General features: G+C 36.9%; 2 protein-coding genes across 3 annotated transcripts; one reads left to right on the top strand and one right to left on the bottom strand.

The window, feature by feature from the left end:
- The first annotated feature begins 240 nt into the window (after window positions 1-240).
- On the top strand, window positions 241-3,278 carry LOC103711999. 2 transcript variants are annotated; one of them, XR_003386618.2, is made up of 3 exons: window positions 243-621; window positions 944-1,460; window positions 1,864-3,278. XR_003386618.2 is itself a non-coding variant. In XM_026806555.2 (2 exons), the coding sequence occupies exons 1-2, from the start codon at window positions 411-413 to the stop codon at window positions 1,387-1,389; spliced, it is 657 nt and encodes a 218-aa protein (XP_026662356.1). In that variant the 5' UTR covers window positions 241-410; the 3' UTR covers window positions 1,390-3,198. The 2 variants fall into 2 exon arrangements, 1 of the variants encoding a protein (XP_026662356.1); XM_026806555.2 differs by having other exon boundaries at window positions 241-621; window positions 944-3,198.
- Window positions 3,279-14,942: 11,664 nt separating this feature from the next.
- LOC103712000 lies at window positions 14,943-16,055 on the bottom strand. The gene has a single exon (XM_008798364.3). It carries the CDS (start codon window positions 15,712-15,714, stop codon window positions 15,259-15,261), a length of 456 nt encoding a protein of 151 aa, XP_008796586.1. The 5' UTR covers window positions 15,715-16,055; the 3' UTR covers window positions 14,943-15,258.
- Window positions 16,056-19,628: the final 3,573 nt, after the last annotated feature.

Genomic DNA, 19,628 nt, shown 5'->3' with positions numbered 1-19,628 from the left:
TAAATTTTATAATTATTAATAAAAAAATTAGATTTTTTAAAAATTTGAGGCCCAAGTTTCTTTACAATATATATATATATATATATATATATTCTTCTTCACCGTAACATACGTTGTAACGTTTTATTTATTTATTTATTTATTTATTTATTTTTAACACCGTTGCGTGCGGTCTTTTTCTTCCTCCCGGAATCCCTCTGCGATAAATAAAGGGTAGGGGGTGCCAAGAAGAGGCTTGAAGTCGCCTCTAGAGCAAGTCCTCCTCCCTCCTCTTGCTTTGAGCTTCGAGCTTCTCCTCTCTCTCTCTCTCTCTCTCTCTTCTCGAACCCTTTTACCATTAGCTTTCTACCGACTAAAGCGAAGCGAGCTGAACCTAGAAGAAGAAGAAGAAGAAGAAGCTAAGCCACAGCATGGTGGGCACCTCCTCCTCCTCATCCTCATCGTGTGCGTCTCTTGGTTCTCTCGACGACGTCTCCGTCAAGCCCGCCGCCGGCGGAGGCACCATCAAGTTCCTTTGCAGCTACGGCGGCAAGATCCTCCCCCGTTACCCTGACGGCAAGCTCCGTTACGTCGGCGGCCACACCCGCGTCCTCGCCGTCGACCGCTCCCTCCCCTTCTCCGGTCCGTCCCCCCTCTCCTGCTTCGTTCTCTTACTCAAGATTGAATCTTTCGATTTCTTTTATTTGTTGATCGATGATTTGGAGCATAAAAACTGGAAAGATTGAATCTTTTTATTCAAAAAATAGCAATTTTCAATTGATTTCGTCGATCCGCCTTCAAAATCGAAACTTTCGATTTCCTTTAGACGATTTGAAGCGTAAAAAGTAGGAAAAGATTGGATTTTTGCCATGTGATTAAAGAAAAGCGAAGCAAGAAAAGGGGAAATTGCTCTGCTGTTGGCTTGTCTGTAACCACGGGTCTGGGTTTTGCTTCTGTGGAACAGAGCTCCAGGGCAAGCTGGGGGAGATGTGCGGGTGGGGAGCGGTGAATCTGAGGTGCCAGCTGCCGACGGAGGACCTCGACGCCCTGGTCTCCGTGACCTCCGACGAGGACCTCGCCAACCTCATCGAGGAGTACGACCTCGCCAGCCGCGACCGCCTGCTTCCCTTAAAGATCCGAGCTTTCCTCTTTCCTCCTCCGACCAAGACTCCCTCCCCTCCGTCCACTCCGCCCATGAGGAAATCCTCCGCCGCCGCCCGGCCGCCGCTCCCGGCCGACCGCTGCCTCCTCCACCAGATCTCCGCGCCCTCCAGGCTCTCCAGCCGCCCGCCCCCCGCCGCCGCGGCCGGCAATCCCCGCTTCCGTCACCACCACCACCACCACCACCACCATCAGGGGAACCCGAGGCCGCACCGGTTCCTCGTTCACCACGGGAACTACTGGCAATAATTACCCCACCGTCTCCGGTCTCGAACAGGAAACATCAAATTGAACAAATAGATGGAGACGAGGCCGAGGAGGTAAAAGAAAACATCCAAAGAACGGAGGACTCGAACTAAATATTTTTGGTCTTTGAAAGCAGGGGAATGTAAGAATAAAAGAACAAACCAAAAAAAAAGAAAAAAACTAAATACGTATTTATTTCACTCTTCTTCTCCTTTGTGGTGTTTTGTGTTTTGCCGTGTTCTTCCCCTCCGTTTGTTCGTTTTGCTGGGCCTGTGTGTTCCGTTAGGGTTCCGTCCTCTTCATCACCACCGTTATTTCATCCGATCCATCTCATCCGTCCGTTTTTTTATTTGTTTTTATTTTTATTTTTTAATTTAACGTTTTCTCGTTAGTACCGTTTTATAATCGGATATTCTGTTTTTTTTAGCATATTCTGTTTGTTAGACACTGATTCCTTTTCTTTTCGTCTATTCGCAGGTTAAATTAATGGCGCTGGGAACATTCTGGGGAACGTATTAATGAGCGACCAAGCTTGCTTAGCTGTGGAGTATAAATAAATGCAGGATTAAAATTTTGCCATACATATTCCTAAAGAATATTTTTTTTATTCATTGAATTATTTTTTCAAGACAATTTTTGTTTTTTAAAATTTTTTCTTGATATTGCCCACTTGGATCATCTTGTTGTACATGGACAATTGATCAAAGAGAAAAGCTAAAAAAAAAAAATTTGATATTCGCAATATCAAATTTTAAATTTCTTTTATTTTAACTAAGAATTATATATATTTTTAAATAAAGAGATAAATGATTCATTCAATTTTAGTATGAATACTTGGTATTTATTTATAGATTTATTTTTATTCTTATAAATCTTCTGGTCGAGTAGGATAGCAATGCATAACTATTTAATTTGTCTAACTTATTTCAGTTATTTTTAATAATATAATAAAATTTGAAATTAAAATTTTAATTTATTTAAGATTATTGATAGAGTTTTGTTACTTATGTATCGGACCTATCTAATTGCCGGCCCTAATTTTAATTTTTTTATTTTAACTAAGAATTATATATAAATATATATATATATTTATAAAAAAATAAAGAGATAAAAGGGTGAACGGATGACTTATTCAATTCTAATATATAGATTTATTTTTATTTTTGTAAATTTCAAATATATTTAATAAAATAATTAGATTTGAAAATAATTTTTTAATTTATTTAATAAATAGATTAATTTCAGATTGATAGAGCTTTGCATCGGATTGCCGCCCCTAATTTCTGGACCTATGGAGGGGGTTGAGGTGGGTCGAAGTGATGGCGATGGGAGCCTCGGCGGGGGCTCACGTCGCAATCCCGGCGAGCGGGTCGGAGACGAGAACTGGATTCCGCCTGTCTTTGAAGCCATTTGTGCCTTAAAAAAGATTGGCTGCCGTGTGGACCTCGTTGGCTTTGTAGATTGGGCTTGGTTGGCTCCAACGACAAATTCCTTTGTGTGGTTCCCGTTTAGGCTGACCCATTTGGGTTGGAAGATGATGAAACGACTAGTAAAATATCCAATGATGTGATGGAGATATTAAAAAAAAAAATAGAGATGTCATCAAAAGAAAAGATTACAAGTGAAGAGCCCTTCCGGCATGGAAAGGTTGTGATACAAAATCACTTGGAAGGTATCCTGTGGATAAGAGAAGAAGAGCTGTCTAAAGCACTCCAAGATTTTTTAATTTTATTGGATGTATTTTTACTCGAATTGTATGAATCATCAGCGCAAAAAAAAAAAAAGATTGTGAAAAAAGAAATCTTAGTCTTATGGAGTAGGAAAGAAAATTTTGCCATATAAAGATGTAAAAGAAAAAAAAAAAAGGATGATAAGAGAAAAAACAAGCAGTTTTAATCATATTAGTAAATAAGAATAATAGAGATGTCCCAGGAGCAATTCAAAGTACAAATATTGGCAAATGAGAAAATTATAAAAGAATATTAGATATTGGATGATGATCAGAAACAAAATTTTATTATCCTAATCAATAAAAAGTTAGATATTTTGTGAAAAGATTTCGAGCAATTTTTTTTTTTGCAAATCAGAAAACTGTAAATAGTTATTAGATGTTACATACTATATCATATAAAAATATAATATAATATAATATAATATGTTATTATGATATAATACATCATAATTATATTATTATTATATTATTATATGGTTAGGGTATTTTAGGAATAAAATTATAATATTATTTTTTTGGTGATGGGAAAATGACTTATCCACCTTCTAAGTGGGTAAGACTTTCATCCCATCATGAGAACATGAGCGAGTTGGTCCATAAGAAAGTTGACCAACTTTTTTATAATATTTACCCATCAAAGAACAGGGCCTAAATATTGGCTTATTATACCAAATGCAATGGTCCAAATAAATGAACAGATAATTCATTGATTGCTGCTTTGGAACCAACAATACCTCCTCTCGCAATATCATCTTCTTTTAAATTAAGCACGATCCACCTAGGGTTGCCATATCCTGCACGGGACCATCGCATCTAACTCTTGCTGCTTGGCATTCTCCACTATCGGATTTTCTCAAGGTCAGCTTCGATGAATCTGTTCATCCCAATTACGTAGGAACGGCATTCATCATCCATAATCTCCAAGATAATATTTTTATGCTGAAGCAATTTCTATTTGCACCACTTATTGTGCCATCCGACGAGCATACTACTGAGGATAGCAATGCCTCCTCTTAGTTGCTTCCTTGACGATCACATAATCACTCTAACCATTCTCTTTTCTGCCATGAACACAAATATGAAGAACTAAGCCGGATTTAATACTAAATTAATTAGCAACCTCATCTCGACGAGGCAGAGGGGGTTATGTCAAAAAAATGAGAGGCAGAGAAGGAGCGAGATCAAAGTTGTGGGTGCAACTCAGATTTGGTTCTCTTTTTGCCAAATAAAAAAAAGGTATAGAGTTACATTCCCAATCTTCTAAGCATGCATTTTAACTCTCTATGGTTCTTCCTTCTTATGCTCTCACTAACACATTTGGAGATAAACATTCATCCGAGTATGAGCCTAACTATCCATTTCTGGGATCAATTTGAATGTTTTAAAACATATGATCTTAAAATCTCCTTCAATAATCAAAGGTAGAGAAGTATGACAAAACCAACACCTCACCATCACCATCATGATGTTGACCCAATGAATTGATTTTGATGAGTACAAAACATTTATGTATGATACTGATGATTTTGTAGAATAGTCAATTTATTTTATAGGGAGCCCAATAAGTTTGAAAGGTTAGAAAAGCATGAAGAAGCCAAGAAAAATAAATCTCAAAGTTGGAGAAGTATTTGAAATGTTTCAGAAGCTTTTGTAGTAGAGAAGTCGACCTCAAAAAGTCATAGATCAAAAATATAAGACAACCATTTTTAGACATCTCAAGAGCCAACTCTAAGGCCCTAGGATCTCAGAAGCCCACCCCAAAATTTCAAGAGCCCACCTAGGACTTCAGGAGCCGATGATAGCTTTAACGACTAGTTTTTCTGCAAGCAGAGGACATTCAAAACAACTTCCAATGGATAGTTTTTCCTCTCCAATGGCTATTAACGAGGTAAAAGATAATGGATTAAGGAGATTGAGTAGATGAGGTAAAGAAAAAGAAATATAAGTGAACACCACTTCTTAAGCTTCAACTTGAGGATCAATCTGAGAAGTGAACACTTAAAGCCTCCTCCCACTTCAAAGTGAGCTTCTAAACATCCAACAAGAGAGAGCTTTAATTGCCAATTATTGAGTTCCATCACAAGATCAAGAGCAAGCAAGAAAGTGAAGGCATTCTCTTAAGCTTAAAAGCAAATTCACTGGTAGCCAATTCCTGCCAATATCCATGCCAGGAAATTAAGAACATAAATCCAGTAGCCCAAACAAGATGTCCAAATAAGAATATCCACACCCATACTGATAAACTATTCATACAAAAGGGTTATATCCATTGAGTTGTTGTGAAGAATTTAACCGGAACGAGCTGAATTTTACTCACCAAGATCCCAACTTTCGAAGTAATCAGACTTGAGCTTCAACGACATCAATCTAACCTTTGTAAAGGTTATTGTATATGTATTTTTCTATCCTTGTTTAGTACATGAGATTATAGAATCTTATGTGGGATTTTTTGTGTAGCTAACACCGTGAAAATCAACTGACTTGTAAAGTTTGGTTATACCTGGGTTAGATTGCGATCGATTGCCTTGAAAAAATTAACTAGATTGATTGTGAGCCTAGGTAAAACAATCGGTGTAAGTTTTGGTTAATTTTTTTGAGAAAATCAACTGGGTTGATTACGATCCCATGCAAAATAATCAGACTGTAATCCAAAAAAAATTATAGTAAAATTCTCAAGAAGAAAATCTTAGAAAGTGGACGTAGATGCAGAGTTAGCACCGAACTACCATAAATCTTATGTATTTGTATTGCTTGTGTTGCTTGCATATCTACTTATTACTCTCTTGCTGAAATTAATATTCATCTATTAAGCTTTTTATTCTGCTGCATTTAGTTAAAGTTTTCAAAAAATCCAATTCACCACTTCTTTTCGAGCTGCACGCTTATTTCTGTTTGAACTCTGAACTCAATGCAATAAATTCAACACAATCTTCCCCTTATGCCAAAGGCATCATGAAGAGTATACAGCAACACAAATTTGTTGGACAGAAATGAGAAAGCTTTCAACAGATAACACGGGATAGTTTTAAACAGATCATGTAGCAAAGTTAAATGCATAAAACTTACAGAAACTGGAGAGAGAAAGAGAACGCTTAATTACAAACCTTACATAAAAGATTAATCTCAAAGCAAATCCACAATGCTTGGAACGTAATTGGGGTTTGTCAACCATAAATTTGGGGCCTTCAACCTACCATTACATTATAGAAGATACAACAATGGAGAAATAAGTTGTACAGCGGAATTATCTTTTTCTTTGTGAAAGTATGTCATTTACAGGCGCAATTTTGTGCAATTTTTTTCCTGCAAGAAATAATTAATTCTACTTCCATGGGCTGTTGGGCCATTTCATTAATACTATGGAAGTCACCAACTTCCATACTAGGCCCTGTTTGGGGGAGCTTTTGGAGGGCCAGAAAGCACTTTCTGGCCCTCCAAAAGTACTTTTAGATGAAAAACTGTGTTTGGTAAATTTTTCGAAAAGCTGTTTCAACTTTTGCGGAAAGCTGAAAACAGCTTTTGGGAGGAAGCTCCAATTTGGAGCTTTTGGGAGGAAGCTGTTTCAGCTTTTTCGGAAAGCTGTATTTTTGACAAAAATGCCCATACTAAAATAACATAATTACATAGTTTGTCCCTTTATAAACCTAAAAATCTGCTGGAGCCAAGAACCCTAGCCGTCAGACTCCCTTCCGTAAGAAAAGGTATTTTTCTTTTCAATTTTTGGATGCATATCTTGAACCACATTTTAGAAGAAAAAAAATTTTCATACCTTCCAAAATCAATCTATTGTTTTTTTTTTTTATCATCAACCTTGCGGCCGACGCTGAGGTCCTCCTCGAGCGTGGACCACAAAGAAGAGCCCTTGGACCGCGGAAAATTATTTTATGGGAAATTATGAAAATTATTATGGGAAATTATTTTATACTAATAATTTTAATATTTTATACCTTTATTTTTGTATTATACTATAAATATAATATCATATTATATTATATCATAATACATTAATATGTTATGTTAAATAATTTAATATTATGTTATATTATGAAAAATTAATTTATACTAATAATTATAATATTTTACACCTTTATTTTTGTATTATACTATAAATATAATATCATATTATATTATATCATAATACATTAATATGTTATGTTAAATAATTTAATATTATGTTATATTATGAAAAATTAATTTATACTAATAATTATAATATTTTTTATACCTTTATTATTGTATTATACTATAAATATTGTATTATATTACATTACATTATAATAGATTAATATGTTATTTTAAATAATTTAATATTATGTTATATTATGAGAAATTAATTTATACTAATAATTATAATATTTTATACTTTTATTATTTTATTATACTATAAATATAATATATATTACATTATATCATAATACATTAATATGTTATGTTAAATAATTTAATATTATGTTATATTACCAAATATTAATTTACTTTAATAATTATATTACTATTATGCCATATTAACATAATATTATTTTATATTACAATAATATTATACTATATCGTATATTTATGTATTAATTTATGTTATATTTTATTATGTTCTGTTGTATAATACTATGCAATGTCCTTTATGGTAATTTTGTCATACAAAAGTACTTTCTCAGTTTGTTTACCAAACACAAAATAAAGTACCACAGCACTTTACGAATGTAGTTACCAAACAGCAAACAGCTTTTTATAACAGCTCTACTTCAGACAGCTCTACTTCCAACAGCTCTACTGCCAACAGCTCCCCCAAACAGGGCCTAAGGCTGCATACCCCATTTTCTGTCCATAAGAGTTGATTTCTTTCAGCATTTTCAACTCTTGATGCCCTACAATATTCTGAATTCAATGGAGGTAGAATCGCTTTCTGGTATGGGACATTTAGGGGAGCAAGAGGGTGGTTCTTTGGGTTCGGAGAATGACTACAACCTTGGAGAGGCTCAATTGATTAGAAAAGAAAGAGAAGCTCTGATCATTTTGACCATCCATACGTTGCATGGTTAAGAAGCTTAAGTGGACTCCAATTAGGTAAATAACATGATGATTCATCTCATGTTCTCACATATGCAAGACTCAATAAGTTATTGCCATGCATCCAAGCTTAATTGCATGGTTCCACCTTGACTATATTCAATTACCTTCCATCTTTTCTAATCAAAGGCTCAACAACTATTGCCAACCACCCCTGTCATCTAAACTGCTCATCACTGTAACACTGATTGTAATGATCAACAAGTATAACAAATCAGCACAAACCACAATGGATGACCTACACTGGCTACCAGACATCAAATTGATACCTAGTTGTGGCCAATCATTTGGCTTCAAATTTCCAAATAAATATTACTGGTCATTTATTTCAAACACAGTGGAGGCTAATTTCATGTTTACACCCTTAGTTGACTGGGTATTTCCCACCTTATATCCAAGTTGGATAGACATGATAGCCGTATGGCAATCAAGAACTGCCTACTTTTGTTTCTCCTCTGTCCACATGTGGGGATGAATCTACGTATAAAAAATATTTCATAATCTAAGATTCCATCAGCTCCTAACCATGAATAGGACTGATAAGAGTAATAATGGCTGATAAATATATAAGCATTAAGTGAATTCAATAAATCATTCCACTTCATTGTTGTTTAGCACAGGGCATGAGATCTCATTCTCCTTCTATGACAGGTCTGACTCTGTCAATTCCATATTAGCAGACTGGGGGCTTTCCACTAAGACAGAGAGTTATTAGACCTGAATATTCATCCCACATTCAGAATGCTAAAAAATCTATAAACAAAAAAACTATAAGCATACAGCAAACATTAGCTTGCTTTGATGGAATTCAGGATTCTTTTTTCCTTTTCTGCTCATGCTCCTTTGGGAAGTAAGAAATGAATCTCACAGTATTGTGAGATCACTTTATGTTTTTGCTCAATCAAGCATGAATTATCTACATTTCTATTCCTTGGTCATGTGGCATCATTGTGCTGTATAGGTATTTTCACAGTGGAGAAGCATATGCTGGGAGGTCGTGGGAATTCAATGAATTCATGATCAACGGCAACAGCATAATACATACGATTGCAATAGGCCATAGCCTTAACATACAACAATGATATATAAAGTATCTGAATTAAAATGATAACCATTCACAATCCTCATAAAATAGCTGAAACATGCCTCATGTGGTGAATCATAGATTCAGAGATTGGAGTACTAAGAATGCAGTGATGCAGGTTATGCGAACAACTTTAGAAGATTTATTATAGGAAATGGAGCACATGGATAGAAGTGGCAAACATAATGACAATTACAATGTGCATTGTCTGTTTGTTAAAAGCTAGATCATTTACAATGTCCACAGCTTTTAGGTCATTAAGTTAGAGCGAAATGAAAATTTTAACGCCAAAGCCTAAGTCTACCATAAAGCATCAACGTCCAAAAAATATGGCATGAGTTTGAGAATTGGCTAACACTCAAGCCTCGACATTGGAGCAAGAGACAATTTTTAATATATAATACTAAATTAACAAGATGTCAACCAGTATAAGGACAGAGGTTCAATTATTTCTAGAAGAGAAAGGAGCATATAATGGCCTGCCGAAGGCACTAAGAACATGCAAGAAAACCACAATCAATTAAAAGCACAGAAAAGAATAAGCAATTTCCACCCAACAGTCCAAGCAGACAAGGCCTCTCAGTAGCTAACAGCATCAGCCGTATGTGGTGCTTGCTCAGTTCAATGCAAGTAGACAAAGATAGAGGAGTTCTTTGCAAGAAATACATCCAAAGAGAAAATAAACTCCTGACCTAAAATAGCAACTGGCCAAAGTACTTTGCTTAGATTCACCTTAAAGATATTTTTGTGGGCAAAAATGGAAACTTCATTACCAAAGACAACCACAGCATTAATACATAACAAGCTATAGCAATGCTGAATGAAAAGCAATGCATGAGGAGAGTATAATCACGATAAATCTCATTGAATATGACATCAAGGACAAAATGACAGATAAACTCATAACCAGCACAAACGGCAAGTTTGAGCTCATGGCTAGGAATAGGATGCAAATGCCCATGCAGGGGGAAAGGACAACACAAAACACGTGGAGGTAAAAGAGTATCAAACAAGGAGTCTAGTCCTGAATAGCAGCAATTGTGATTGCTACCTGATCAGTGTTTGTCATTGTCAAAGAGTGAAAGCCTAACTGTACTTGAGCATAACTAACCCGGAACAACAGTGAATTTCCAGAGAGGATACCACAGGCTCAACTTGTTGGTAACCCTTTTCTGTGTGAAGCCACAATCAACTGGATAACCTCTACGGCACTCCATCAAGTTACAGGATGCCTGATTAAATGGACTTACCTACCATGGAATTTCATTGTGGAAGGGAACGAGGATTCTGACTATGGTTAATTTGTGCAATAGATGGGAAGAACATTTGGAAGGAGGATAGGAGACATGAAGGAATCAACCACTAGAAATTCATGGTGATCAGCTGCAATGCACAGTGGATTATAAAGAGTAACATGTAGCTTAAGTTATAACTGCATTGAGATAACAAGATCATCGCTTAGATGCAACAAGACTAGCCTGTTAAATTTGATGAGTTAAGTGCACAGAAACACAAAAAACAAAAGACCTGAAGGATTGTTTAGATCAACAAAAGTACTCAAATAACAGGATGTTCATAAAAAGGCGAAGATGTGGATGAGGTTATAAATTTTTTAAAGAAGATGAAGTTATATATTACCAAAGAAGGATTGCCCAAAATCTGGATGGACAAAGAGGGCAAAAAGAGAATGAACAGAAAATCAAAAAAGAATCAATTGACTTGGAGTGAAAGGATTCAGGGATGCAAAAGAATGAAGCTAAGAACCTTTGTAGAAGAATAGCATTAAAATACATATTGGTAACATGCAGAGAGAGATATGAAGGCATGTAGCAAAGGAATCATAAAGGTAATCTTATTTATGTTCAAAGTCATATACCAAGAGTATATAATTTGTAGATCAAGGTGAAACTCTAGATGTTCAGTAAGAGTTAGAATAATATGACATGAATCACAATTAAAACTTTTCTGGCAGTGCCGGCCCGAGCGTTAGGCGACCGAGGCGGTCGCCTAAGGCCTCAGGCCAATGGAGGGCCTCCGGGAGGCATGACCAAAAGGAAGCAAAGGCCCCATGTGAAAACAGGAACAGGAGCTTCCCCCTTGATGGAAGGCTACGAGTCTTCCCCCTTGACGGAAGGGAGGTGGAGAGTTTCCTGGCCTGCAGAGAGGCAATTTGGGAAGTTGGGGACAGTAGTTTTGTTTTGGGTGGAGAGAGAGAGAGGAGGAGGAGGGATTTGGTTGGCTTGATACACGCCTGAAGCCACTCTTATCTTTCATCCCTTCTCTTTTTTGGTTTTAGTCTTGGTTTTCCTTCCCTCACATTACTCCTGATCCAGCTGGGCCATCGGGAAGAAAGATAGAGGGATTGGAGATGGACTTCTTGAGTTCTTGGAGGGTGGAGATTCTTTTAATTTTCTCCTCTGGGTTTCTTCTCCCCTCTTGGGTGGTAGAGAGAGAAAAGGAGGGAGGGGGTTGAATGGCTGTTGTGCTGTGATGTTGCAGTTGCTGCTTGGGTACTCACTTGAAGGGGAGATGGTGGGACGGGACTTTTATTAATTAGATGGAGTGAATTTCCCATAATGCCCCTACTTTCTCTTATAGAGAGGCTTCTTTCTGGACAAATTCTTTTTTTTACCTTGACCATGAAGTGCCACGGGATGACCTTTTCTTATCCTGCTCTTGCTTGACATGGTAAACAGTATTGCCCAGCATTATCTCAATTATTTAATCAGTTTTATGGCCCGGCAATTACATTTCTGTGTTTCCATTCAAAAATTATATTAAACTGAAAAAACTTTTTGTCTACTTTTGTTAGATTCATGTATCTTTGTTGAAATAGTGTCCTTGATAGCTATCTATTTTCATATTATTTTTTAAATATTTTATATTTATTAAAAAAATTTATTATTAAAAAAAAAAAGGCCTCATTCATTGGATTCGCCTTAGGCCCCCAAATGTATCGGGCCGCCCCTGTTTTCTGGATGTCTCACTCTGGACAAAGTGATTTAATTTCTGATAAAGCAATGATCAGAGATACTATGTCAAAGAAAGTTTTAACCAAGGATTAAAGTGTCGGCCATGCCGTTGGCACAGACCAACATGTTCTGTGCGGGATCGCGACCGGTATGTGGTACCATTCTGTGCCAACGCATGCATGCCGATAAATGCTAATGTGTGCCACTGCATCCCAAGCATTGCACAGCAAATCATATTCTGTAGCAATGCCAAGAAGGCATGTCACCTGCATGCAGCACTTAAAACTTGGTTATGCCTTTCTCCAGAGAATAAGAATCATCTGAAAAACAATCATGGCTCTCACAAAATTACATAAATGAACTCATTGACAAAAAATGGATCTGGTTTTTCTTTTTAGTTTTGTTGTTTGTCTAGGAAATTTTGGAAGGAATGGAGAAAGAATATGTACAAACATAGTTCTAAGAGGGCTGGAGCTTATACATTCTGATTTAAAGTGAACCAAAAAACAAGACCACTCTCATCCCCATTGTGGGTCATTTTATGAATCCTTTCCCCTAACGTAAGTAATGTAGCCAACCGATATTGCTGGCCTTGATTGAAGGCAATCATCATATATAACTATTTATGGGTTTATTTATATAAAAAAATTGCAGAGTATTATATACCCAGCTATAAAGAATTTACATTCAAACTTTGTTTTCATGTGCTGGGCCATATATCCTTTGATTAGGATTACTCTGTCCATCTATGCATCCTAATTTTGGAGGAGAACAGAAGCAGTTCACAGAGTCCCATATAACCATCCCTCCATGTGCAAACATAAAGATAGCATTGATGACAAACATAAACACCAACAATTACCTGGTGATATGCATAAGCTGTAAAACTCTTCTCCCATTTTCAATGTCATGCCTCAGGATCGAATACACAGATAAACCTTCAATCCCTTTAAGGCTCATTGCCAAAATAAATATATCAGGATTTAGGTATCAATTCTACACAGTTCATTTGAATTTAAATAAATCAGCCAAGCAGAGAATTCACGTACGAAAACACGATGGATCCTTAATCAGTATTCTTCCTACATCTGTCTGTGGCATGAAAAAGGTCTTTTCTAGGGCCCAATAATTTCTTATTATGGTCGTGCCTCTGGTTCTTTTAAATGTTATAAATGGGTTGCTAATGAAGTTGGATATAATTGGTAGAGGCAGATGGTTCGATCTCAAAGGCATCGACACAGAATAATTGGTATAAAGAAAAGGTTCTTCAAGGATCAAGGTACAAAATGTTGCCAGTGACAAGGATGTTGACGAAATAAAATTAAATTTGCTTCAGGCGTTGGACAGAGTTAGTTCTATGATAAATTGGTTGCGAGAACATTTTTAAGTTTGACTTAGTGTTCTCTCCAAGCCAAGATACAAATCTCTCTTATATGGTAGGCTAACATGAGATCTATTGGGAGCTCTCACCAGAACATGAGACCTTAATATATTTTTCAGGTCATCTTAAGGTTAGTACCAAATTCTTCTTGCACTTAAAAGATCTTTGGGAGGCAAACATCATTGAAGCAAAGGGGCAGGGAACAAATAGATTGGTGCTTACTACTGAGAAGCAATCATCTTGAAGACTTGATCTCACATTTAGGCTTGCTCTCACAATGGTTTTCGGTTTGTGTAAAGGAGCTGTCACAATGATGAACATTATTAAATAATGAAATTTGTGCGTTTTTTTGAACAAAGAGGATTGAAACAACTTTATCGAGGAATGTCCTTTAGGATTATCCAGTGAGTATCAATAGTATTCTTGTACCATGATTTTACATAAAAAAACCAACCATGCTGGTTCATGAGGCATAAATAGCACCAATTGTTCATGGCTAGAATACAAAAAAAAAAAAGTCAATAATCACAAAAAAAAAGATAGCAAAGGTCATGTATTTCACCATGTTTTCAAGGACTGCTGAAATCAAAGAGCAAGACCAGCACAATAATGCAAATAACAAAACAAATAAACCCAGGGGAAAGAATCATGCATCATTAACTTAAATATTCTTATTTTGGGAAGTTTCTGACATTTTGTTTATTAGCCAGCTATCGTTGGTTCCTTAGTTGTCTGCGTAGAAGCTGTAAAAAATTAGGGTATGTTCAAAAAATTCATACTTTCTTTCCAAGCCATCCCAAATTTCCTATTTAGTGGCATCCATTATAATATGATCAGGCCGTCTTAGGCTAGGCTATTTTGCAGTGCTTATCAAAATCATAATAGAATATCTCAGATTAATAAATGGTGCCGATAATACAAGGTTCTGAGGCAACTGTGTGGCATTTTAAAATTATATACACCTCCAACAGCATATTTTATAATAAACATTAAGCTTCAATGTTTGAACATGTGATAGATAGCATCTTGCATTATTAAAAATATTCATGTACTTCGCTTCAAAGTCAAGACTTGCCAATCCAGAGAGGTGTATAACTACCGATACTGACTACGCAACTATGAACATGAGAGGTGGTTTATAGTCACATCATAGTAAGTCATAGCAATTTAATTTGCTCGCAATCATACCATGCAGCTTATGAGTGACATAAAACATCAACTGCCTAAAATGCATCAAATAATGCTCAAACAAGAAGAATGAAACCAGAAAATTACAAAAATTCCAGAAGTCAGCCACAAGATAAACCAACAGGAAATAAGATGTTTGCCTACTAACAACACTTTTAATAAGATCGAAGGTTGTACAAACAGCAGAAGCTCATATAATTATTCATTATTATTTTTAGCAAGAGAAGACATTTTACAAGAATGTGAGACGACTAGATAAAATGAAAGATCAACCACATTCATCTAGACTCATGAAAGATAACAAGCCAAAGCAAATTAACCCCCGAAAAAAAAGATGGACAAAAGAGAGCAATCATCACCACAGGTTAGCTACAACCCAGTAGCCCTCATGAGCTTCCCCTCCGAATCAAAAGGGATCAAGAGGGTACCTCCGTAGCCCGAAACATTTCATTCAGTCGTACTTCTCCCGCCAGGAGTAGACGAGGAAGAGGACCCAGGAGAGGCTGAGCACGATATCACCCACAAGCTGGCGAGGCCAGTCGCGGGCGAGGTCATCGACGCGGCGCTCAAAGTAGACGCGCCAGAGGGCCATGGAAGCATGGAGGAGGACGCAGCCTTTCGCGAAGAAGGCCTGGAAGTCCCGATCCTCCACGAAGGCTACCATGAAGAGGAGGAACCCGATCGCCATGAGGAGAAGCCCGGCGAAGGAGTCCGATGTCTGGATCAGGAGCTGATCATGGGGGGTCGATCCCTGGAGCTTTTGCGCCGTCTCGCTCCCGTGCCCGAAGACCGCGATCTCGTTCAGGTAGAACATCATCAGCGCGCCGCAGGTCACCGCCACCGCGGAATGGAGGAGGCAGATCGCAGAAAACCCGGACGAAGACGGCGAACTCGATGGCGACGCCATCACTCGTAGAGCTTCTCGGATCGGCGCGGTTAAATCCTAAACCCCCGGTTTCCTTCGAGAGACGATCAAGCCCTAAGGCTTTTCTACACAGGGGGGGCTGGAATTGGATTTGGGGGACGCATTGGATTGGGAGAAGAGGAGTGTTCGCGGCGTCATATTCTAATTATTCCTCTGGGAATTATATTTATTCCATCCAAGCTTTGGTTTGGAATTGCGGACAGAGAGGGAGATGGAGACGATGATGATGATAGGAATCCGCCATCGGGGAGAGGAGAAGGCTTATAGAAGTACGGAAGTGACGCCCTTTTCGCCTATATAGCTTTCTTGTTTCCTTTGGATAAGCTCGCTTGGATAAGTAGGGAAAGGAGAATATAAAGGGGCGAGGAGGAGAAGACGCCGATTTGGGTCCCACCTCGCTGCAAGTGGGGAAATAATTTTAAATTATTTATTAAATAAATTAAAATTTTAGATTTAAATTGATTATTTTATTAATAGATAATTTATTTCAATTTACGATCGAACGAACATGGTTAAATCAGACAAAGCATTGCCACCTCTAAATTCATACATAATGAGTTATATAAGAGGGTTAAATTTTTTTTTATGGAGATGCAATTTTGTAATTGGCTACTCCGTAGATTTATGTGAACGACCAAGTTGGAAGTTTAATATATACTTTAACTCTTAGCATAAATAACAAAAGAATAATGAGAAAAAATGGAATCCAAATTTTAAATAACAAAGGAAAGAAACTTATTAATATACCAAAACCATAACAAGGGTAAACACCTGATTCATCATCATGCCATGAGATTCTTCTTGAAACATGCATGGCTATGGTTGAGAGATTACATGGATTTAGGTTATTCAATGGTACCAAAAAAAAATATATGGGCATGCATTTCAATACAATTAATCCACCTGTGCAAAAGCAATTTATTACTTGATTAGTTGCAGAAAGTAATGACAAGTATCAAATAGAAGGTTAGAGGTGGGCATTGGGCCGGGTCGCCCATTGCCCGGCACAGCTCGGCACAAAGCGGGCCCGCTTGCTACAGTAACAGGTCGTGCTAGGCATAGCTCATAAAAGGGAGCCGGACTGGATTAAGGATTTCTGGTCCGCGGACCGAGCCCGACACGGCCCATAAAGGCCTGGGCTGGTACGATTCATGGGCCAAGCACGGCACGACCCGCGGGCCAGCTCGGAACGGCCCATAAGGGCCTGAACCGGGCCTGGCACGGCCCACAAGGGCCTGGGCCGGGCTAGGCACGGCTCGTGCCCCTTAAAATAAATGGGAATAAAATTTTTTCTCCCAAAATACTCCTCAAATTAGCCGTTTTATGACTGTTGGGAGGGGCAAAATGGGTAAAAAGCCACAAATAGCCATTATGGGCCAAAAAAATAGCCGTTATGGGCCACCCATAACGGCTTTTTTTTTGGGACAGACGGGTCGTGCTAGGCACGGCCCGCCACCCCACGGGCCTAGGGTCGTGTCGGGCTTAGCCTTTAGGTTAAGCAGGCCGGGTTAGGCACGATCCGTTTGGTCTGTGGCCCGATGGGCCTGGGCCTGGCCGGGCCCGGCACGGCCCGATGCCCATCTCTACAGAAGGTCATGGATGATAATTATTGCTGGAGTCTATAGATTAATCCTTTTTGGTGTACATGTGTTTGATGCAATTGATGCATCATTAGATTGTATCATTATCAATATTTTGAATAACTACAAATAACATGAAAGATAAATATTAAGAATGATGAGTAAATTTATATATATTTGCATAAGAGCTTCACTCATATTTTCTTCCTTGGAATCTGTGATGACCATGCTCTTGTTCCTTTATTTTGAAGCCAATTGGTTTTTCATTTATTACCATCTCAATTGGACTTTTAGGTCAATTATGTGACTTCCAGAGTAATATCATATGCTTCCTAATACTTCAAACCTTGCCCATAAATGTGTCTTAAGTATTTAGCTTCTTATAAGAATGTAGAGTAATGCTCGTAAGTTCCCATACGATTCTCTTACAGTGTGACGAAAAGGAATCAATATAGTATTAGCAATATATTATCTAAATAAACAAACAAATCTAAAAATTACAATTAATAAAAAATCTTAAAGGAAATAATATATGTATATATTATTTGGCATCAAAATAATTCTATTTTAACACAAAAGAAATATATTCTAGCACAAAATAAACCTATTTATTTAATATATTTAAATCATAAAATTGCAAATACTACAGATCTACTAATATTAAATTTAAAATAAAAGTTAAAGGAAATAGCCAGATTGAAGGCAGATCGAAGCGCGTAGACACTATCCTAAAGAAGTATTTGGGTCTTCCAGCAATCCTCCTTAGAAATACGACGACCCTAAACTTCTTCTTCGGTACGTCTTAGAAGAAGTCAAATCGAATCCGATCGAATTTGCAGATCTAGCGAAGAATAAAATAAAAAAATAAAATAAAATATAAAAAAGCAAACATAAAAACCAAAAGTGGCCAAACGGAGGAAGAACTTTTCTTCAAAATTTTTTAATATTTTTTCTTTTTTTCGTGTCCCAAAAAGATGAAAAATGAGGTATTTATAGAGTTTTAGTGTAGGGGTATATAGGTAATTTTAACAAGCGCGTCCACGCCTTTCGCATAGGCTGATGGATCAGGATTTCAAAATCATGAATTTAGTCATTCATAGGCTTTGAGTCCACCATCCTAAAGTTATTGAAGTCGGAGGCCTTGAACCTCTTCACCCCAACATCATCAAGACCATATTTGCTTTCTAGATTATCCCACAGTTCTTTGGCACTCTTGGTTGTGTAATAAATGTCATACAGCCTCTCAGAAAGGGCATCTAGAATTCTATGGATGCAATGATAGTCTATTTCATTAGGTGTCCTAGAGGGTGTACTGGTGGAGGCAGAAGGTTCAATGTGGGAGGAGGATGAATTCCGGTTTGAGTTTTGGTGAGTAGCATATCGTGAAGTAGTTGGGTTGGACCCGTTATCAACTTCAGTGGTGCTCTCACCTATAGCTGAGATCAACCATAATGTGGTGAGCCATAACCGTATTTGGTTCTGCCACCTTTTAAAGTTATAGCTATCAAATTTTTCAAATTTGGTACTAAGGTGGTCATTAGTGTTTGAGGCCATAGGTAAAGGGTTATAGAGAAGGAACAGAAACTTGAACGAAGACAAAAAGTCTATGTCAAAAGATTACACTAAAATTTGTATTGAATTTTGAATGTCTGGTTGATATATCCAAAAAATAATAACCAGATCAACTCCAGATCGGTGGTGGAGCACTAGGCTCACTTAAGTACCAGCCTTTCTTAGGCACGTATGCCTTTTTGACAAGCTTTTCTTTGACACTATTAGTTAGTTGATATAATCACTAGAAATCACACAAATTCAATTTTTACAAAAGCCTAAGTGCAAACTTAAATTTGTTATTATGGATTAATCAATTTCCGAATTTTCTGAATTAGTAATAATTAATTATTAATTTAGTACTAGCTAGACAATTATTGTAATTGAAATCTAATATGTCAATTCAATAAATTATATATTAGAATTGATTTATTGTCTTATTAAAATAATTGATTACTAAATTTGTGCCAGAAAATCAATTATTGTAATTGAGATCTAAAATGTCAATTTCATGAATTATAAGATTTATTATCTTATTAGAATAATTGATTACTAATTTTGTGGTAGCAAATCAATTATTGTAATTGAGATCTAAAATGTCAATTCAATAAATTATAAGATTTATTACCTTATTAGAATAATTGATTACTAATTTTGTACTAATAAATCAATTATTGTAATTGAGATCTAATTTGTCAATTCAATGAATCATATATTAGAATGATTTATTACCTTATTAGAATAATTGATTGAGATCTAATAAGT

The sequence above is a fragment of the Phoenix dactylifera genome, chromosome 10, assembly GCF_009389715.1.
Source record: "Phoenix dactylifera cultivar Barhee BC4 chromosome 10, palm_55x_up_171113_PBpolish2nd_filt_p, whole genome shotgun sequence".
In the NCBI taxonomy this organism is placed as follows: Eukaryota; Viridiplantae; Streptophyta; class Magnoliopsida; order Arecales; family Arecaceae; genus Phoenix; species Phoenix dactylifera.
Note: the sequence above shows the minus strand (reverse complement) of the source record. Positions and strands in the feature narration are given on the sequence as shown.

What these genes read in the sequence shown, in the direction of transcription:
- LOC103711999 (XM_026806555.2), top strand. Translation starts at nt 411, where the DNA reads ATGGTGGGCACCTCCTCCTCCTCATCCTCATCGTGTGCGTCTCTTGGT. An exon ending in CCGCTCCCTCCCCTTCTCCG is followed by an intron (nt 622 to 943) that starts GTCCGTCCCCCC and finishes TCTGTGGAACAG; the next exon opens with AGCTCCAGGGCAAGCTGGGG.
- LOC103712000 (XM_008798364.3), bottom strand. Translation starts at nt 15,714, where the DNA reads ATGGCGTCGCCATCGAGTTCGCCGTCTTCGTCCGGGTTTTCTGCGATC.